The sequence below is a fragment of the Rhinopithecus bieti genome, unplaced genomic scaffold (assembly GCF_001698545.2).
Source record: "Rhinopithecus bieti isolate Rb0 unplaced genomic scaffold, ASM169854v2 scaffold_13029, whole genome shotgun sequence".
In the NCBI taxonomy this organism is placed as follows: domain Eukaryota; kingdom Metazoa; phylum Chordata; class Mammalia; order Primates; family Cercopithecidae; genus Rhinopithecus; species Rhinopithecus bieti.
The window spans coordinates 2,646,847-2,669,753 of NW_016807982.1; the positions used below are offsets into that span (position 1 = coordinate 2,646,847).

General features: G+C 40.7%; 1 protein-coding gene across 6 annotated transcripts in view; it reads right to left on the reverse strand.

The window, feature by feature from the left end:
* Nucleotides 1-16,550, reverse strand: part of ZMYM6 (zinc finger MYM-type containing 6) — a 51,644-nt gene extending 35,094 nt beyond the window's left edge. For 2 of the 6 annotated variants that reach the window (XM_017884552.1, XM_017884555.1), the window contains exons 1-4: nucleotides 16,234-16,549; nucleotides 14,963-15,129; nucleotides 4,816-4,900; nucleotides 3,741-3,990 (exon numbers count right to left, since the gene is read on the reverse strand). In XM_017884552.1, the coding sequence (XP_017740041.1) occupies nucleotides 3,741-3,990; nucleotides 4,816-4,900; nucleotides 14,963-15,055 (428 nt within the window). In that variant the 5' untranslated portion in view covers nucleotides 15,056-15,129; nucleotides 16,234-16,549. Of the gene's footprint in view, nucleotides 1-3,740; nucleotides 3,991-4,815; nucleotides 4,901-14,962; nucleotides 15,130-15,944; nucleotides 16,160-16,233 lie in introns of those variants that run through there. The other 4 variants (XM_017884553.1, XM_017884554.1, XM_017884556.1 and 1 more) reach the window with 4 other exon arrangements.
* Nucleotides 16,551-22,907: the final 6,357 nt, after the last annotated feature.

Sequence of the window (22,907 nt, forward strand, 5' to 3'; positions counted from 1 at the left end):
TGAGACAGAGTCTCGCTCTGTCGCTCAGGCTGGAGTGCAGTGGCGCGATCTCGGCTCACTGCAAGCTCTGCCTCCTGGGTTCACGCCATTCTCCTGCCTCAGTCTCCCGAGTAGCTGGGACTACAGACATCTGCCATCATGCCTGACTACTTTTTTTGTATTTTTAGTAGAGACGGGTTTTCACCATGTTAGCCAGGATGGTCTCGATCTCCTGACCTCATGATCCTCCCGTCTCGGCCTCCCAAAGTGCTGGGAGTACAGGTGTGAGCCACCAAGCCCAGCCCATTCTCTTCTCTTTTTTTGTGAGACAGAGTCTCACTCTGCTGCCCAGGCTGGAGTGCAGTGGCACGATCTTGGCTCACTGCAACCTCCACCTCCTGGGTTCAAGCGATTCTCCTGTCTCAGCCTCCCGCCCGAGTAGCTGGGACACAGGCCCATGCCACCATGCCAGGCTAATTTTTGTATTTTTAGTAGAGACAGGGTTTTGCCATATTGGCCAGGCTGGTCTCAAACTCCTGACCTCGTGATCCGCCTGCCTCAGCCTCCCAAAGTGTTGGGATTACAGGCACAAGCCACCGCATCCAGCCAAGACAATAAACGAAATGTTTAAAAGTTAAAAGTGCAAGATTTTGAGAAACAAATGAGCTACCAGAATACAAAAAATAAGCATGATATATAATATTTAGCTATAACTGAAAAAATCAAAGAAACATATGATAAAAGGGCTGTTAGGGCTTTGTATCAGAGGACAGATGGAAACAAGAACGAGATAGGAAGAACAAAAATAATTGAGTGGTTCTGTGAGATTCCTAGAGCCAATTTGTAAAAGCTAATTATTGCAATAAGCACAAATAGCAATATCCTGGTAAAACAGAAGCTAAGTATTGCCATTCTTCTGACAAGTATAAAAACTAAAGGAAATAGTCACTAATTATAAACACTAGTGCAGGCCACAAAGTAAATGGCAAAGTATATAATAATGGCAATAATATATACTACAATAAGTGTGTTGAGTAATTACTATGTGCCAAGCATTATTCTCTTTACTCAAATTATCCAATTTAAACAACACAAAAATGACAGAGTGCAGTGGCTTACCCCCATAATCCTAGCACTTTGGGAGGCCAAGGCAGAAGGATTGCTTGAGGCCAGGGAGTTCAAAGCTCCAATGAGCCGTGATCATGCCACTGCACTCCAGCCTGGGCAACACAGCAAGACCCAATCTCTACAAAAAATTTTTTTTAATTAGCAGGGCATGCTGGCTTATCCCCATGGTCTCAGTTACTCAGGATGCTGAGCTGGAAGGACTGCTTGAGCCCAGGAAGTAGAGGCTGCGGTGAGGTGGGATCACGCAACTGCACTCCAGCCTGGGTGACAGAGTGAAACCCTGTTTCAAAAAAAAAAAAAATCCCCAAACTACTATGAGGTTAAGTATTACTGCAACTGCCACTTTACAGATGAGGAAACTGAATCAGAGGTTAAACAGCTTGCCAAAATCATATTGCTAGTAGGCAGTAAAGCTGAAATACAAATCCAGGTAGTCTGATTCTAGTCTATGGAATTAATTATTCCACTATCCCACCTCCCATCCAGCACCTTTATTATACAGGTGTACTCAATGGTAAACCATGAGAAAATAACAACAACAAAAATTATTTTAATTCTTTAAAACTCAACTGTAAAAATACGACAGCAAATCTTGGAAACCAAAAGAATATGCTTATAATATACAGATGAAGTATTAATTTTGAAAAGTGATTTTTCTACTGAAAACAGAGCAATAAAGAGTTTCACTTAATAAGGTGAATCTGCCAGTGGCATAATAAGTAAAAAAAAAAGTAAGTAAAAATACGTAAATCAAAGACAGTAATTTTATAATGAAAATCTATGCACATAAATTATAAATGTACTCTGAACTTTACACACTCAAATGAGTGTTATACCATAACATTTACCTTAGAAAACCAACAATAACATAGCTCAAACATTTTCTAATTTTTTTAAGATAAAACTTAAGATAAACCTTTAGACTATTTAACTTTTAATTTTATAAATCTCATGTTTTAACAGTATGACTCAATTTAATTAGCTACTATATTAGCCTGATTAAGGTATCAAGCACCTTTGAAAATTTGTAAAAATCAAATGCATGCTGAAAAGATAAGAATCTGTCTCCTAATCTTATGCTAAAAAGTCACTGACAGGGGTGACTACTTTTAAGAAAACAATAGGCATTTGGATGTGTAAGTTGTGTTATGTTCTTTAAAATTATTTAATTTTATTTTGATATTTGGTATGTTGAAACAATATCTAAAAATAGAAAACTAAGTTTACTTCTTCAGATTAGTTTCATGAGAACGACATAAAAGTGTTAATTAGAAGGGTATTTTGCAACAAACTAATTTAGAGTATATAAATATTTTAAAATTCCTCTCTCCTGGCCAGGTATGATGGCTCATGCCAATAGTCCCAGCACTTTGGGAGGCTGAGGCAGGCTAATTGCTTGAGCCCAGGAGTTTGAGAACAGCCTGGGCAACATAGCAAAACCATCTCTACAAAAAATACAAAAATTAGCCGGGCATGGTGGTGTGCGCCTGTGGTCCCAGCTACTTTCAGGCTAAGGTGGGAGGATCATCTGAGCCCAGGGAGTTCAAGGCTGCAGTGAGCAGTGATCATGCCACTGCACTCCAGCATGGCCAACAAAGAAAAAAAAAACATCCTCTCTCCTCTTTAGTTGGAAATTTCCATATAGCAGGATCTACTTTTAGATAGTTTAGGTCAAGACACAAAACACATAAACATGGCCAAAGACAAAATAGGGGCCTACAGGTGGTATGTTAAGTATACAAAGTAATATGTATCATATACACATATATTTATTAAATTTAATATATTTATCATGTTAACTATAAATAGTAACACATGATATAATTTTTATTATTAATAACAGGATTCTATTTATTAAGTACTTGCTATGCGCTAGGCCATGTGCTAACACTGTCTCATTAAAATCCTAGGAAGCAACTATTATTTACTGATGAGAAATGGAGGCTTAGAAAGTTAAATATCTAGCCTGAAGTCACAGAGATAAATGATAGAGCCACAGTTTAAAAGCAAGCTCTTACTATTTTTTGCCCATAGTGACTACTAACAACACACTGTATTCCTCAAATTACACTACCACAGTGTACTGTAAAACATGCCAAATCCTTCAAATGTACTAAGGCAGGGAAAGATTTATGTGACTTTGTTGCTGTTTTTTCTTCTCTCTGCATCTAAGCATTATTGTAAAGCAACAATGACCCCACAAGGACATTAGAAATAAACACATTTTTGTGACCATGTGGAGTTTTTACTTTTAAAGAATTAAATAGCTTTCATATACTATTAAAAGAGTGAAATTATATTATGCTATACCAAATAACTTTCAAGATAACTGTTAAATAAATTTAAATGGTGGGTGTCTACGATTACAGGATAGTCCTGCAATTCCCACACGTTATTTGTTATTTCTTTCCATAGTAAAATCTAAAGTAATAAAAAACTGGTTTAATCATTATTCTAACACCAAGTCACTTAATGTTGCAAAACTTTTAAATTGGCTAATTCTTCCATTAGCTAAAATGTTATTTCTACAGATACATGCTAAAAAGATTTAAAGTATCAACAGCATGTTTGAACTAAACTATATATACACTAAAAAAAAGGTAAAGTAAAAAGGGATGTTAAGAACTTTATACTTCGAGCAGTTTGTGCAGGTTTTCTTGGGAGGAGGTGGCAGGCAGGCAGGTGAAGAATGTCTGGTGATGCATCGTGTGGAGCAGAAGAGCTGAGTAGATCCTGTCTTATGATATGCAGTTTGGCCCTTACAAAGCATTTTTTTACAACCAGAACAAAAAACCTTAATAGCAACAGCTGGAACTGAAGGAAGCAATACACTTGGGCCAGATGATGCAAAAGAAAGCTGAAAGCCTGGGTTCAACTGCTGGGCTATCAAAACAAAATAAAAAAAGTTTTAGTATCAATACTAATGCATACACAGTCTCAGTCTCTCCTTCTCTCTCTCTCTCTCTCTCTCTCTCTCTCTCTTTCTTTTTCTGAGACAGGGTCTCACTGTCACCCAGGCTGGAGGGCAGTGGTGCAATCATAGCTCACTGAAGCCTCAAACTCCCAGGATTAACTAATCCTCCCGCCTCAGCCTCTTGAGTAGCTGGGACTACAGGCACACGCCACCATACCCAGCTAATTTTTTTTAATTTTTAGCAGAGATAAGGTCTCACTATGTTGTCCAGACTGGCCTCAAACTCTTGAGCAAAAGCCATCCACCTGCCTCAGCCTCCCAAGTTGCTGAGATTACAGGTGTTAGCCACCACACCCGGCCCAGTCTCTCTTTTTTAGGACAAATTTCCTATCTTGAAATTCAGTATCAATGAGGCAATAAGTATCAATGAGGCAATAAGCACTCCAAAACTGAGGTTTCAATTTTTTTTTTTACCATGACTCAAAGTAGGAAATACATTTAATATTATAACCCAGTTCTCATATACATATGTTTGTAAATGTGGGGATGTGTGTTCAATTCAATCACTGAAACAGAAATTTTATGAAACAAAACGTTTCCTTACTATACATATCATATTCTGATATAATCTTATTCTATTTTACTTTTTTCTGCTGAAAACCAGCTACTCAGTTTGAAAAACCACAGCTCTAAAGAAAGAGAAAGACGTACATGAAAAGATGCTTTCTCTCAATTTTACAAGTCAGAATAAGCAAATACTAATTGTAATTAACTTATACAGTTCCATTTCTTACCAAGAGGTCTCTCATTAACTGAAAACACACCACTAATTTTCAATTCACTTTCTTGAATTTTTGGCTGTTGGGCACTTCCATACTCCTTTAAAAAAGAAAAGAAAAGAAAAAAGAGCAAGGAATACAGTGTATGTAAGTAAACTAGAAATTCAAGCAAAAAAAAAATTATTCTATCCTATTCATCTTTTTTTTTTTTTTTTTTGAGATGGAGTCTTGCTCTGTCACCCAGGCTAGTGTGCAGTGGCACGATCTTGGCTCACTGCAACCTCTGCCTCCCAGATTCAAGTGATTCTTCTGCCTCAGCTGCCCAAGTAGCTGGGACTACAGGTATGCGCCACCACACCCAGCTATTTTTTGTATTTTTAGTACAGATGGGGTTTCACCATATTGGCCAGGCTGGTCTCAAACTCCTGACCTCATGATCCACCCACCTCAGCCTCCCAAAGTTCTGGAACTACAGGCGTGAGCCACCACACCTGGCCCTATTAATCTCTTAAACAGTCTAATCATAAATACCTTCACAAACACCTCAAAAGTCAAAATTTACAAGTTATTAGACTAGATTTAATCTTTACGAAGACAATCTTTCAGAATTAGAGAATCTTTTAAAATACTTTTATCTACTTTTCAAATGTAATTTTGATATATGGGAGTAATACATAATTATTCCAAATGCTGAGCACTACCTATTTTTTAGATAGTGTGTTTAAAAGGGGGCAATAAATAATTTTTTTATTTTTTTATTTTTTGAGATGGAGTCTCATTCTGTCACCCAGGAATGCAATGGCGCGATCTTGGCTTACTGTAACCTCCACCACCTGGGTTCAAGCGACTCTCCTGCCTCAGCCTCCCAAGTAGCTGGGACTACAGGCTTGCGCTACTACACCCGGCGAATTTTTGTGTTTTTTCCAATAGAGACGGGGTTTTGCTATGTTGGCCAGGCTGGTCTCAAACTCCTGACCTCAGGTGATCTGCCCACTTTGACCTGCCAAAGTGCTGGGATTACAGGTGTGTGCCACCGCACCCGGCAAAAAGGAGCAATAAATGAAATTAAATATGGCTGAGCGTGGTGGCTCACACCTATAGTCCCAGCTACCAGGAAGGCTGAGGCAGGAGAATCATTTGAACCCGGGAGGAGGACACTGCAGTAGGCTGAGATTGTGCCACTGCACTCCAGCCTGGGCAACAGAGCGTGCCTCTGTCTCAAAAAAAAAAAGAAAAATTAAATCTGAATCATTTAGAGTTTGGATTTCAATCATTTTAGACTTACAAGCTGCCTTTTCTGTTAATGGCAGAAAAGATACAAGAGTGTCAATGCAATCTGCTCATTATACATAAAATCATCACAGACAAAATCCTATTTATTCTTATTACATTCTTTAAATGTTTTAAAACAAAATGTAATCATGAAACATTTTAAAATGTAAATGCCTATTTTGAATGGTCCTTTATTCTGAAATTATAACCATCCTTTTTTTAATGTTAAAATACCCTTACATATTTCAAAACAGAAAGTTTTAAAAAAAAGTCTTACTTTTCTGAATCACTGATGGTAATAAATGGCAGTTGTATTTTTAATCTCCCCACACGTAGCAAAATAAATGAGTAGCTATGTTAGTTCCAAAGTTACTTTAGAAATTTCTTCAGACTATTAAATGCCAAAAACTAGGAACCACTGCATTAATTCAACACTTCCCATGATATGTACTGAGCACCCAAAGAGGTGCTCTCTATAAGATATCCCTTCTTTATAGATGAGGAAAGTGAAGCTAAGAGATGTTCAGCAACTTGCCCAAGGTCACAAAGAGACTACGTGCACAGATGGGAATCAAACTCAGTCTCTCTGTTCTTTTTTTTTTTCTTCTTCTTTTTCTTCTTTTTGAGATGGAGTCTCACTCTGTTGCCCAGGCTGGAGTGCAATGGCGCCATCTCGGCTCACTGCAACCTCTGCCTCCCGGGTTCAAGTGATCCTCAGCCTCCCGAGTAGCTGGGATTACAGGCACCCACCACCATGCCCAACTAATTTTTGTATTTTCAGTAGAGACAGAGTTTCACCCTGTTGGTCAGGCTGGTCTTGAACTCCTGACCTCAGGTGACCCGCCCACCTCCACCTCACAAAGTGCTGGGACTACAGGCATGAGCCACCGCACCCAGCCAGTCTCTCTGTTCTAAAATCCAAGATAGCACCGTCATATATGTGAAAATATAAAGTAATTACTACAATGAATTCAAACTCTGGCCCAATTGAAATTAAGTTCCCGCGTTGTAGTAATCTCTCCCATCTCCTTTCTCTCACAGCACTAAATCATTTCATTACTTATTTGGATAATTTGAATAATGCCTAACATTCATCCTTCCCCCTACACACACATTAGACTGAAAAGATCACATCCATTATGGACAATATCTGTTTTTTTCACCCCTGTATACCCAATCGCCCAACACAGTCAACATAACAGTAATGACTATGGGTTCTAACAGCAGACAGAAACATATGATCTTGGCTCCTAAACAAGCTATTTAATCTTTCTTAGTTTCAATTTATCTGTAAAATAAAGATAATATTACCTACCCCATAGGGCCAATGGGGAGGGAGGGGGCAAATGACTTAATATAAATAAAGTACACAGCATGGCATCTTACAGTTAGTCAAAGTCAAAAGTAAGCATGATACGAACACAAAATGCTAGTTCTTTTTTTTTTTTTTCTTTTAAGATGGAGTTTTGCTCTTCTTGCCCAGGCTGGAGTGCAATGGCGTGATCTCGGCTCATCACAACCTTGGCCTCCAGGGTTCAAGTGATTCTCCTCCCTCAGCCTCCGGAGTAGCTGGGATTACAGGCATGCACCACCACGCCCAGCTAATTTTGTAGTTTTAGTAGAGACAGGGTTTCTCCATGTTGGTCAGGCTGGTCTCGAACCCCTGACCTCAGGTGATCTGCCTGCCTTGGCCTCCCAGAGTGCTGGGAGTACAGGCGTGAACCACTGCACCCAGCCAAAATGCTAGTTCTCATACTTATTATTTTAATAACTGTGGCATTTAATAAATACTTGCTAAATGAAGGAATGTAAGTCTATTCAATCCAAAGTGCATGTTCTTAAACATACTTAAATAACAATATTTACTGACACTTGCAAAATGAAGAGGATGTTAAAAGTATTATATACATCTTCAAATTACCAAAATGAGTGTTTAAGATTCAATAAAAAAAATTTTTTTTTTTTTTTGAGACTGAGTCTCACTCTGTCACCCAGGCTGGAGTGCAGTGGCGCAATCTCGGCTCACTACAAGCTCTGCCTCCCAGGTTTACGCCATTCTCCTGCCTCAGCCTCCCGAGTAGCTGGGACTACAGGCGCCCGCCACCACACCTGGCTAATTTTTTTGTATTTTTAGTAGAGACGGGGTTTCACCGTGTTAGCCAGGATGGTCTTTATCTCCTGACCTCGTGATCCGCCCACCTTGGCCTCCCAAAGTGCTGGGATTACAGGCGTGAGCCACCGTGCCCGGCCAGATTCAATAAAAATTACTTTGCCTTATCAACTCAATTTCTAAAATTTTTCTAATACTTCTGTTATATTTCCCTGACTGGTTTCTTTTACCTCAGAAAGTAACTTTTCTAAACCTTCATAGCTCACAAGTCCAAGCTCCACATCTTTCCTGCTCATTGATGTTTCAATTTCACCAGGTAAAAAGAAGTAACTAAGAACTCCCTCAAAATCCTTCAACCCCCTCCACCTTACCTACAAATCGCTCAGCAAACTGTCCTACTATCTTACAGGAAAAGGAAACCTTCTTTTTAGCTATAGCTGAAATAATGCTATTTTAGAATAAGTGTGTTCCAAATATTGCACGCAATACTCTTATAGTAAAAACTACCATTGTTTATTTGATAGTAAAATTTAAGCTGGCATCCTGTATTTTATCTGGAAGCCCTACATCTCCAAGGAGATAACTTTCCAATCTCCAAATCCCAGATTTTTATGTGCAAATGCCTCCTTGTGCAATTCACCACTTGAATATCCCACAAGCCCTTTAAACACAACAGACCCCAAACTGCACTTAGTACTTCCTCCAAAATCCTGCTCTAACCCCTCAGTAAATGGTATCACCATAAACCCCAAAACCTGTAAGTATCCTTGGACTCCTCTTTGACCTTCACACCTCATAAACAATCTCTAAATTTGATCAATCCTACCTAACCATTTTTAAATCTATTCTCTTTTCCCACTTTACTATCAATACTCAACTAGTAAACACACCACATTATCTCACCCCTCCATGACTTGGCTATTTTCTCTGCTATATTTTCTCTGTCTGAAACTTTTAGTCAGTTGTTATGATTCAATTGCTACCTGCTCTGTGAAGCCTTCCTCTCCCTCTCAAATAGATTTAGGGCTCCTTCCCCTATGCTCCCAATGCACCTCACACAATTTTAAAGCACTTACATAAGACTGTGATTTTGTATTTTTTCTTTTTTTAGGTGGAATCTTTCTCTGTTGCCTAGGCTGGAGTGCAGTAGAGCAATCTCTGTTCACTGCAGCCTCCACCTCCTGGGTTCAAGTGATTCTCCTGCCTCAGCCTCCCAAGTAGCTGAGATCACAGGTGCGTACCACCAAGACTGGCTAATTTTTTTGTATTTTTAGTAGAGATGGGGTTTCACCATGTTGGCCAGGCTGGTCTTGAACTCCTGACCTCAAGTGAGCCACCCACCTCAGCCTCCCAAAGTGCTGGGATTACAGGTATGAGCCACCATGCCTGGCCTTGATTGTGAATTTGTACAAAAGGCGGCACAGGCCAGGCGCGGTGGCTTACGCCTGTAATCTCAGCACTTTGCAAGGTCGAGGTAGGCGGAGTTCAAGACCAGTCGGCCAACATGGTGAAACCCCGTCTCTATTAAAAATACAAAAATTAGCCAGGTGTGGTGGTGGGCGCCTGTAATCCCAGCTACTCGGCAGGCTGAGGCAGGAGAATTGCATGAGCCCAGGAGGTGGAGGTTACAGTGAGCCGAGATCACACCACTGCACTTCAGCCTGGGCTACAAAGCAAGACTCCATCCGAAAAAAAAGGTGGCACAGAGCAACAGAAAGCATACAAGTTTGAAGACAATTAGGTTTAAATGAGAATGCATAAGATATGCTTAGCACAGCTTCTCACAAGGCACAGTCACTCAACAAATAAATATTACTTCTCTCATTCCTATAACTTTTCTCTCCATTACACTATCAATTACCTTGAGAGCAGAAGTCCTATCTTTTCATCTCTGTAGCCTTTCTGAAAACAAAGTAACTAATACAGTTTACCATTCTGGTTAAGCGTTTGGGCTCTTGAATCAGACTGCTGGGGTCCAAATCCTGACTCAACCATTTATTAATTATATGACTTTTAACAGGTTACTATCTAGGACTCAGCTTCCTCATAGGTAAAGTGGGAAGAAAAACTACTTAACTCAGGGTTGTGAGCATCAAATGGATTAAGGTATGTAAACTGCTCACAACAATGTTCAAGTATTATGGATTATAGTAGGCAGGAATAAAAACTGAATGAATATGAATGCTCAACATAGATGAATATGAGGGCTAAACTGTAACTTTTTTTTTTAGATGGAGTCTCCCTTTGTGGTCCAGATTGGAGTGCAATGGTGCAATCTCAGTTCACTGCAACTTCCGCCCCCCAGGTTCAAGTGATTCTCATGCCACAGCCTCCCAAGTAGCTGGGATTACAGGTGCCCACCACCATGCCCAGCTAGTTGTTGTATTTTTAGTAGAGACAGGGTTTCACCAGGTTGGCCAGGCTGGTCTCGAATTCCTGACCTCAACTGATCCACCCACCTCAGCCTCCCAAACTGCTGGGGTTATAGGCACAAGTCACCACACCTGGCCTTCAACTATAATTTTAATATCCAGAACAAACTCTTAGAAAATCAGAAAATAAAAAACATTTTTTATTTGTCTCTTATTTTCCAATATTCAAAGGAGATTCATCAATGCAACATGGAAAACAATACACAGTTTGTGTACTGTCAATTGTGTCAACTGGCTTGTCAACTGGCTTGTCAATCATAGTCTATACCCTCAATCACAAAAAATATAGCCTATTCACCTGAAAGCAATACTATAAACCAAAGACAACTGAGCAGTTCCTATCCTCTTAACTTTACAATCTAAGCTGCTAGGGAGTTTTCCATTATCACAATTTTTATATTCAGAAAGAACATTTAATTAACTTAAAGCACATTATTTGTAAAGTGTATAGGCAAGGTATAATGAAAGAAATATTGCATCTAGAGTAACAACAAATTGGTTTGTATCCCAGTTTTACCATGAGACATTGGTGAAATCACTTATTCCTTCAGGCTCAGTTTCCTTATATGTGAAACACAGGCTCTTTTATTCCAATTATTGAACATGTACTTTGTGCCAATCCCTGTGCTAGGAAATGGAGATTCAGGTCAACAAGACCAATTTCTGACTTCAGAGAGACTGCAGTCTAGTGTGTCAATGAAGGATGAGGAGGAGATGGCAAGATTAGTATAATCAGTATGAAGACAAAATTCATTGACCTGTAGATACCATAATAAAAGTGACCGCACTATACAATTAAAAAAAGAGAGAACAGCTCATTCTATTGTGAATGACAAACAAACTTCATCTTAAAAGAGACAAAATTTTGCCAGCCTACCTAGCTTATTTCTTCTTCCACTGGCACAAGAAATGGCATGTGCAAAGGCAAGGAAATAAAATGCAACCTAGTTTTAGAAGATAGTTTTGAGTGAACTGCAAATAGTTCGCAGGAGCATAGATTAGAAAAGGTGGGAACAATGAATGATGACACTGGAGAGGGAAACAAAGGCCTAAACATGGATTGTCTGGATGTCACACTGAAAGATCTTTGCTTCATCACACAGAAGGAAACAGGGTCTTTAAAGGGAGAAATATCACTCCATCTGTACAGTACAATGGCATCACCATACAGTGTTTTGATGGGATATGTGACTGAAGGCAGGAGAATAGCTAGGAAACTATTATAAAAGTACAAATGAAAAATAATGAAATAGTTCAGGTGTGATGGCTCATGCCTGTAATCCCAGCACTTTGGGAGGCCAAGGCAGGAGGATTGCTTGAGGTCAGGAGTTCAGGACCAGTCTGGGCAACATAAGGAGACCCCATCTCTACAAAAACCAGTTAGGTGTGGTGGAGCATGTTTGCGGTCAGCTACCTGGGAGGCTGAGGTGGGAGGATCGCTTAGAGTGCAGTGGCCATACTCACGCCACTGCACTCCAGTATGGGCAACAAAGTGTGACCCTGTCTCAAAAAAAGGAAACACAAAAGAGAGAGAGAGAAATAATGAAATACAGAAGAATATCAAGGATCAGATATAAAAAATATTTAAAAGCTAAAATACACAAAACCTGGCAAAGAAACGGTCACTTTCTAAGAATGTGACCATCTGGAGGGAAAATAAGAATTTACCATCTGGAGGGAAAATAAGTAGCATTGATGCCACCATCCCCCACTCCACATCTTACAGACACTACCTCAGAACTCTTCTTAGCCCAGCACTCTAGGAAGGCATAGAGTTCATGAGTGAAACAAAATCTACCTGACATCCCTGTCTTCTTATGATACTGCCTGTGGCTTGGCACAGTGGCTCACAACTATAATCCCAGCACTTTGGGAAGGCGAGGTGGGCAGAGCACTTGAGGTCAGGAGTTCGAAACCAAACTGGCCAACATGTCCAAACCCAGTCTCTACCAAAAATATAAAAAGTTAGCCAGGCCTGGTGGCACACACCTGTAATCCCAGCTACTCAGGAGGATGAGGCAGGAGAATCGCTTGAACCTGGGAGGTGGAGGTTGCAGTGAGCCGAGATCACGCCACTGCACTCCAGCCTGAGTGTGACAGAGCAAGACTCCATCTTGAAAACAAAAAAAGAAATGATACTGCCTGTGAGATGCTGTGAAAAATAAAATTATTTTTTATTATTTTAAAATATAATTGCTTCGCTTATACAACAAAGTCAGTAACTATAGATGTAAAGCAAAAGAACTGTCCCAGAAAAAAAAATCCTTGCCAAAACAACTAACTCATCTCTCCACAAGGATTTTTTTTTTTTTAAACAGAGGCTCGCTCTGGCCCCCAGGCTAGAGCGAAGGGGCGCAATCTCGGCTCACTGCAAGCTCCACCTCCCAGGTTCACGCCATTCTCCTGCCTCAGCCTCCCGAGTACCTGGGACTACAGGCGCCCACCACCACACCTGGATAATTTTTTGTATTTTTCTTAGAGACAGAGTTTCACCGTGTTAGCCAGGATGGTCTCAATCTCCTGACCTCATGATCCACCCGCCTCAGCTTCCCAAAGTGCTGGGATTACAGGCATGAGCCACCACGCCTGGCCTCCACATTGATTTCTGTGCTTTCTATTCTAGGTCCCCATGGGGTAGCCAGAATGATCTTTCCAAACACAGATCTGTTTCATCTTACTTTTTCACTTAAAACCCTACAATTGGCAAGGTGTGGTGGCTCACGCCTGTAATCCTAGCACTTTGGGAGGCTGAGGTGGGCGGATCACCTGAGGTCAGGAGTTTGAAACCAGCCTACCAACATGGTGAAACCTCATCTCCACTAAAAAAAAAAAAAAAAAAATTAGCCAGGCGTGGTGGCAGGCACCTGTAATCCCTGCTACTGGGGAGGCTGAGGCAGGAGAATCACTTGAACCCAGGATGTGGAGGTTGCAGTGAGCCACCAAGATCACACCATTGCAGCAAAACTCCATCTCAAACAAACAAACAAAAAAACGTATAACGGCTATGAACTGCTCTTAGAATAAAAACCAAAATTTATAACAAGGTCCACTAGGTCCTGCATAATCCAGCCTCAAACTATATATACAGCCTTATCATAGAGAAGCAGAATAGCACAGGTTCTGGAGTCTGACCACCTGGATTTGAATCCAGTCTTTGTCATTTACTACTAACTGTGATCTGTGGTAAACTATTTGGCTTTTTTGAGCTTTGGTCTCCTCATCTGTAAAATGGAGATAATAATATGGTGGTAAAAATGGTGTCTGACACACTCTTAAGCATATATAAGTATTAAGTTAATAATGTCACATATGATTATGATATAATATATACTACATACTGATATACTAATGCCATCTATTTTTATTGTTGTTGTTTTAATCATTATCTTCATCACCATTTTCATACCTTTTCTGTTCCAGGCCCACTGTTCCCACAGGTCTTAAAAAGAACCACGCATCTTCCCAACTCAGGGCTTTCCTATTCACAATTCCCTCTGTCTGTAATACTCTTCTCCATGCCCTTTGCCTAATCAATTCATTCTTCATAATTCAGCTTACATATCCTTTCCTTAGAGAGGCCTTCCCTAGCCATTCCCAGGCCTCAGACCACAACCAAAACTAGGTCAGATCCCCATTTTAGGCTTTTCTTCCAGAGTACTTGTCATAGTTTGTAATTATATATATTATTTGACCAATACTTTTGTAATCTCTGCCTCCTCTACTAACATATAAGCTCTACAAGGGAAGGGACTAAGCTGACTTTGCTCAGTCCTAGATACCCAGAGACTAGCACAGACCACGAATTCTTAACAGAATAAAGAAAAGTACTACCAGATACAAGAGAATTTTTTTTAATGACAAGTATGGAAAAATGGTAAACATACTACTTTCCTTCCACACAAACAAAACCACGTAGTTATAGCTTTCATTCAAACAGCAAAAAACCAGCCAGGCATGATGGCTCATGCCTGTAATCCCAGAACTTTGGGAGGCCAAGGTGGGTGGATTGCTTGAGCTCAGGAGTTTTGAGACCAGCCTGGGAAACGTGGCCAAACCCCGTTTCTACCAAAAATACAAAAAAATAGCTGAGCAGGTTGGTGTGTGCCCTGTGGTCCCAGCTACACAGGAGGCTGAGGTTGGAAGATCACTTGAGCCTGGGAGGTGGAGGCTACAGTGAGCCAAGGAGATCGCACCACTGTACTATATATACCCTGAGCGACAGCGAGAGCCTGTCTCAGTTTGGGTTATTTTAAACTTACAAACCAGAAATTGCCTGACTAAAATTTTTCAGTTGACCAGATGGAAAAGAAGGAATTTTAAAACGTTTAAATCAAGATGAAATGCTTACTTGAGCATTGTCTGGTTCTTCTTTAATTTTGTCCAGAAGCTCCTGCTGTGGTACCACTGCTTTGCCACATTCACCATCCAAAGGTTCTTTCATTCTAATTTTTTACCTCAAAGAGTTCCTCAGGCTCAAAAGAATAGATTTCTTCCTGGTAATGGATAGCTGGACACCTAAAATACATACTCAGGTTTATTCTTTTTTTTTTTTTTTTTTTTCAGGCTTATCTATATGAAAAAAAAACTTTGTGTTGAGTGCATGAGGCTTCACGGCTCAGCATTTGAAAACAACTCTCTGGGGCCACAACTAACTTTTTTCTTTCTTCCTGCTTTCTGTTCCTTCAGTAGCTACATAAGAAAACAGCTTTCCAGCAACAGCTCCCACTCCTCTAGTATCTTTAAAGACACACACTCTGGTCTCTCCTACGTTGAAGGTTATTGAAGGGAATTAGACCAGCAGACCAAGACGTGGGAGGAAGTTACCAAACTCTGAGAAGAATGGACTCAAGAAATAGTTTCTGACCCCATGAGAGTCCGTACTTCGAGGCCCACGTCGCCTTTTATTTCTCAAAGACGGGCACAACAACCTCCCAGCCCTGACCTGTAACTCAACCTTCACTGGAAGCCTCCCTAAGCGCCCCATTTCTTGGCCTAACGCTAGATGTGAGCTCAAGATGCCATCCATCGCAGGCGAACAACATGAACGCCCTTACTGAAAGTGAGTCACCTGCCTCTTTCAAGATCTTCGTGTGAGGGGTGGAGGACATCAAGCCCCTCTGAGACCCGCTTCACAATCGCCTTCCTGTAGAAAAGAAACTAGTTGGCCATTCAGTAAACTCCCTTCTCCTAAAAGTCAAAGAACTAAACGGGACGAATTAAACCTAAAACAAAAAGCTCTTCAAAGTTGTCTTTATCCGAACAGTCAGGGATGGAAACGGACAACTGGTTGAAAAGACTGTTCCAAAGAAGAGATGAGAACTTTTGCGCACTCGCCACAAACATCTATGGGCGCTCATCCCTCCTCTGAGAACCGCACGCGTTCCGAAATTCTCCTTCCCACCAAGAATTCCCACTCCCATTTTTGAGGACTAACGAGGCAACGTGGTCTCCGACTGAGAGCAGTGGACCAGCCAGTGAGTGTCAAAGCGTCCCTAAGGCGAAATCCGCAGCCGCCCCAGCAGCGTAGCCCACCTGGCACCGCCCCCGCCGCAACGCCTCGTCACGTGGCGTGGCCTCCGCCCCCGCCGTCCCGCCCACTACCACTGCGGCCGCACCCACCTTCTGTCGCCTCCCTGCTACCGGAAGAGCACCGGACGGGGAATTTGCGAATATGAACCAAGCCCTCTGCGCCTAGACAAGGATTAGTTTCTCTTCTGGAATTCCGCCTGATCCATCACAACGCAGCAGCTGGCCAACCACGCGTGCGCAGGCCTAGTCTCCGCCCTCTTTTCCCGTCAGGCTCCGGACCTGAGCCGAGGAGAACTTCCCAGCATTCCTCTTTCCTCAGTTATGGTTCACTTCTTAAAGAGACCGAGGCTCAATTGTGAAAAGGTAGAGGAAGGGGGAAGGGGTTTGAGGAAGAATTATCAGTGGTGTTAGAAGGCACTATAAGTGCTCTATAGCATTTTTGTTTGTTTGTTCGTTTGGTTTTTGGAGACAGAGTCTCACTCTGTTGCCCAGGCTGGGGTGCAGGTGCAGTGGCGCAATCTCGGCTAACTGCAGCCTCCGCCTCCTGGGTTCAAGCGATTCTCCTGCCTCAGCCTCCCGAGTAGCTGGGCTTACAGGCACTGCCACTACGTCCAGCTAATCTGTAGCATTCTTTAGTGCCCATTTCCTGAAAGGTGGCCTACTGAGAGAGCATGATATTAAAAAATACTTGGCTTGCTGAGCACTTCACATGCACCATCCCACTTAATCCTCACCATTTAACCCTAGGAGGTATAATTTTTTAATCTCGAGATAGAAATGAAAAGATTAATTAACTTGCTCAAAATTGAGATTTGGGTTTTTTTATTCAACACTGTTTCACAGGTACATCTGTGATTTGTGACTGTTCATTCATTTTAACTGCTGTCTAGTATTCCATTTTATGAATATGGTACAATTTTAATCATCTATTGATGGACATTTGAGTTGTTTCCAATTTGTGGCTATTAGGAGTAATGCTTCTGTGAACATTCTTGTCATTGGTGGTGTTAAAAGACAAAATTACAACAAATTTAATTTAAAGATCTCAGTTAGCTTCATTTGTGATTCTAGAATCTGGAAACACTTCATTCCAGAAAATAGAACAAGTGTTCCAATGAGCTGAGCAGAAGAGTTAGGTTTTATAGACAGAGAAGGGCTGGAGAAAGCAGAAATAAGAATAGAAAACAGATTGGTCCATTTCAAAGTAACCTTCCAAAAAATAAATAAGTTATTTTCCTTGTAAAGCAGAACCGAGAAACAAAACGATAGAGAAGTAACTGATTGGTTAACATCAGGTAACTTCAGTTTACCTTTTTTTGGTAAGGATTAAAGCAGAAGGAATTTCATTATTATGCTAATTGAAACTGGCACTCAGGGGAAATTAGACTCTTTTTCCTGACTTTTCAGAACTTAAGATAACAAGGTAGTTTCCATTTGATGACATGGAACCTCAGTGTGAGTGACTCCATTTTGATTTTTAGTCTGATTCATTGAGACCTAGTGCAGGAACTTAGCCCAAAACAATGGCCTACAATTTTTATTTAACGGTGATACATATGCACACATTTCTGTTGGGTTTATACCTAAAAGTGAAATTGTTTGTTATGTATATGTAAAATTTAGGTAGATAATCTCAGGCAATTTTAGAAAAGGGTGGTTTCAGTTTATACTCCCTTCAGCCATGTATGAGAGTTTCAGTTTCCCAACATCCTTGCCAATAATTACTACTGCACATCTTTTTAATTATAACCATTCTGATGGGGGTATAGTGGTATCTCATTGTGGTTTTAATTTGCATTTCCCAGATTATTAATGAGGCTAAGCCCATTTTCATGTTTTTTGGGTATCTGGATATCTCCCGTAAGTGCCTGTTCAAGTCTTGTGCTCATTTTTGTATTGGATTGACATTTTCTTATGGGCATATATTCTAGATATCAGTCCTGCTATGGTTTGAATATATGTGTCCCTTCAAAATTCATATATTGAAACTTAAACATTAAGGCAATGGTATAAGAAGTGGAGCCTTTGGGAGGGGTTAGGCTATGAGGACTCCATCCTCGTGAATGGGATTCATGCCCTTACAAAAGAGGGTATTCATGCCTTTCACAAGGTTCATTCCTTTGCCCTTTTAACCCCTCACTGTGTGATAACAATGTTCCTCCCAGCAAGAGGACAACAACAAAGTTTCACCTTGGAATTGGAGATAATTCCAAGACAAAAAATCTGCCAGTGCCTTGATCTTGGACTTGCCAACCTCCAGAACTGTGAGAAATAAATTTCTACCATTTATAAATTACACAGTCTGTGGCATTTTCTTTTGGCAATCAAGAATACACTAAGGTAAGTCTTTTTTGAATATACAATAGCGCCCCTCATCCACGATTTTGCTTTCTGAAGTCTTGGTTACCCATAATCAACCATGGTCTGAAAATATTAAATGGAAAATTCCAGTAACAAATAATTCTTAAGTTTTAAACAACTTTTATTAAAGTATAATTATTCTATTGTTAGTTGGTAGTCTCTTTCTGTGCCTAATTTATAAATTAAACTTTATCATAGGTATGTATGTATAGGAAAAAACATAGCATATATAGGGTTCGATACTACTGGAGGTTTCAGGCATCTGTGGAACATCTTGGAACATATCCCCATGGATAAGGGAGGACTACTGCATATATTGCAAATATCTTCTCCCACTCAGTAGCTTGCCTTTTCACTCATTGGTGTCTTTTGATGAACTTAAAAGACCTTTGTGGCCTGGTGCGGTGGCTCATACCTATAATAGCAGCACTTTGTGAGGCTGAGGCAGGCAGAATTCTTGAGGCCAGGAGTTTGAGACCAACCTGGCCAGCATGGTGAAACCCTGTCTCTACTAAAAATACAAAAATTAGCTGGGCATGGTGGGCACCTGTAATCCCAGCTACTAGGGAGGCTGAGGCAGGAGAATCACTTGAACCCTGGAGGCAGGGCTTGCAGTGGGCCGAGATCGCACCACTGCACTGCAGCCTGGGTGGCAGAGCAAGACTCTGCCACAGGAAAAAAAAAGAAAATTAGCCGCGTATGGTAGTGTGCAACTATAGTCCCAGCTGCTTAGGAGGCTGAGGCAGGAGAATCACTTGAACCGGGAAGCAAAGGTTGCAATGAGCTGGGGTTGTGCCACTGCACTTCAGCCTGGGCAACAGAGCAAGACTCCATCCAAAAAACAACCCTTTGTGCTTAGTGCTTATTGTATACTCTTTTTTTTTTTTTTTTTTTTTTTTTTTTTTTGAGACGGAGTCTCGCTCTATCGCCCAGGCTGGAGTGCAGTGGTGCGATCTTGGCTCACTGCAAGCTCCACCTCCCAGGTTCACGCCATTCTCCTGCCTCAGCCTCCCTAGTAGCTGGGACTACAGGCGCCTGCCACCTCGCCTGACTAATTTTTTTGTATTTTTTAGTAGAGACGGGGTTTCACCGTGTTAGCCAGGATGGTCTCGATCTCCTGACCTCATGATCACCCGCCTCGACCTCCCAAAGTGCTGGGATTACAGGCGTGAGCCACCGCGCCCGGCCTATTGTATACTCTTAAGAAATATTTTCCTACCAAATGAAGAACATTTCTAGAAATGTTATTAGTCTTTCACATTTAGTTTTATAATCCAGCTGAGGTTGGGTTATGTGTATAGTGTAAGGTAAGTCAGATTTCAACCTTTCCATGTGAATTTTACATGGATTAAGCACTATTTTTTAAAAAGACTGTCCTTTTCCCCACTGTTCTGCATTGACACCTTTGTCATGTATCAGTTGTCTCTATATATATACATATGTGGGTTTGTTTCAGGACTATGAAGGCTGTTCCTTTTGTTTCTCCTTGTGGAAATATCATACTGTCTTAATTTCTGTAATAGCTTTATAATAAATCTTAGTATATTATAGAAAAAGTCCTCCCTCCTATTATGTCCTTCAAGATTATCTTTGCTTTCCTTGGTCCTTTGCATCTTCATGTAAATTTTTGAATCAGCTTGTCAGTTGTGACAAAACTTTCCTTATAAATTTTAGAATCCATGGGGATTTTGTGTAGTATTATACTGAAGTGGTATGCCTGTTTTGGAGAATTGGTATTTGTTATTCATTGTGTTGAATTGTGTCACCTAAAAAGATGCATTGGAGTTCTAACCCTTAAAATGGGACCTTATTTAGTCATATAGGATTGTTGCACATGAAATTAGTTAAGGTGAGCTCATACTGAAGGAAGGTGCATACTTCATGCATTATGACTGGTGTCCTTAAGGGAGGAGAAGATATGGAGGCATACACGTGCGAGGAGAACCCCATGCAATGGTGGAAACAGAGACTGAAGTACTGCAGTTGCAAGCCAAGGAATGCTAAGGATTGTTGATAACACCAAAAGCTAAGAGAGGCAAGAAAAGATTCTCCTGTATAGTTTTCTGAGAAAGCATGACCCTACCGATCTTTAATTTTAGACTTCTAGCCCCAAGAATGGTGAGATAATAAATTCTGGGTGTTTTGTTGTTGTTGTTGTTGTTGTTTTAAAAAATAAACCCAGTTTGTGGTACTTTATTAAAGCAGCCTTAGAAGACTAATAACAGCATTATGTGGGGTTGAATCTTTCAATCCATAAAAATGATATATTTCTCCATTTATTTTGGTGTCTGTAATTTCTCTTAATGCTTTACAGTTTTTAAGTATAGAAACTGCACACATCTTTGTTAGATTTATTCTAGGCATTTAATATTTCATGTCATTTTAATGTAAATTTTATTTTCTAATTGTTTTCAGTGTAAATATAGAAATACAATTATTTTTGTATGTTGGTCTTGAAGCTAGCACCCTTGCTGAATTATTAATTAAACTCTAATTCTAATAGTCTAGCCATTTTTCTTACTTTCTGTTTCCAGCTATGTAGAAAATAATGACCATTTTATTTCTTTCCAATTATATAACTTTTATTTCTTTTTCTTGTCTATTGCAGTGGCTAAAACCTCTAGTAATGTGTTAAATGGAAATAGTGATATTGGGTATCTATATCTTGTTCCTGTTATGTTGCTTTCAACATAAAATTATTGAATATTATATTTACTTTAAGATGTTTGTAGTTACCCGTGGGAGGTTAAATATGGCCATAAAGTTGTTACAACTTTTCCCATTAAGAGGAGTCTTTAGTGTGCAGATGGCAGATTTAAAAAGAGAGAGAGTGAGAGAGAGGGAGTCTGTGATAGTTAATTTCATGTGTCAACTGGAATCTGTAGACTCAGTAAAATAGAATGTCCTCCCAATATAGAAAGGCATTATCCAATCCATTGAAGGTCAGAATAGAACAAAAGGTGGAGGAAGGAGGAATTTGCCCTCTCGCTTGCTCGCTCTCTTTTTTTTTTTCCTGCTTCACTGTCTGAGCTGAAACATCCCCTCTCATCTTCTCCTGCCCTCGTACTAGAATTTATACCATCAGCTCCCCTGCTTCTCAGACCTTTAGACTCAGACTGAATTACACCACTGGCTTCCCTGGGTCTTCAGCTTGCAGACAGCAGATTGTGGGACTTCTTCGCCTCCATATCATGTGAGCCAATTCTTCATAATAATAAATATTCGTATCCTATTTGTTCTGTTTTTCTGGAGAACCCTGACTAATACATAGTCTTTTTCCCTACCTGTTGTTTCTTGACTGGGCTTGTGAATTATTTTGACTGACAAAATGTTACAGAAGTGATACCATGTGAGTTCCTAAGTGTAGGCCTCTATCGTCCTTAGAGCTTCTGCTTATGCTGTCATAGAACACTCCTACCACCATGTCAAAGTTAAATGGGATAACTGCTGACTGATGAGAAATCACATATGGAGAGTGATCCCATGGCCAGCACCAAGGCCCCATACATATGAGTGAAGCCATCTTCTATCCTCCAGATTACTAGATGATGACAGTATCTGTTGTTATATAACAAAACACTCCTTTGCAGATAACTGTTAGAGAATTGGTATCTAGAAATGGGATACTGCCATAACTAAAACATAAAACATGTGGCATTGATGTTGGGACCAGGCAGGAGGTAGAGCCTGGAAAGACAGCCAGGAGGCTATGAGTGGAGGTTAGAAGAGCAGTGAGGAAACTTACTAAAGCCTGGAGAGAGAACAACCAGTGTGATGCATTGGCAGAATGTTTGGCAGCACTGTCATCTGTGATAACTTAGAAGCTAGGAGACATACTTAATGACCGTCTGGATCTGCCTTAGGAGACTCCCATGCAGAATGTTAAAACTGTTCGCTGATTTATTTTAACCACATAGGATGTTGTAGTGCAAAAGAGAAATAAGTCAAAGAAGAAACTATTCAGTTTTCAAGCAGAACCGAGACAAAATGTAAAGGACTTAGTGAGTAAAGGACTAAGGACTTAGCAAAATAAGAAATGGCTTCAGAGCAAAGATCAAATCTAGGAAATTGCAAGTTAAATGTGGCCTCAAGGTCAAGATCAAATCAAGAGTGCAGCTGTGGCCGGGCGCAGTGGCTCAAGCCTGTAATCCCAGCACTTTGGGAGGCCGAGACGGTCAGATCACGAGGTCAGGAGATCGAGACCATCCTGGCTAACACGGTGAAACCCCGTCTCTACTAAAAATACAAAAACTAGCTGGGCGAGGTGGCGGGCGCCTGTAGTCCCAGCTACTCGGGAGGCTGAGGCAGGAGAATGGCGTAAACCTGGGAGGCGGAGCTTGCAGTGAGCTGAGATCTGGCCACTGCACTCCAGTCCGGGCGACAGAGCGAGACTCTGCCTCAAA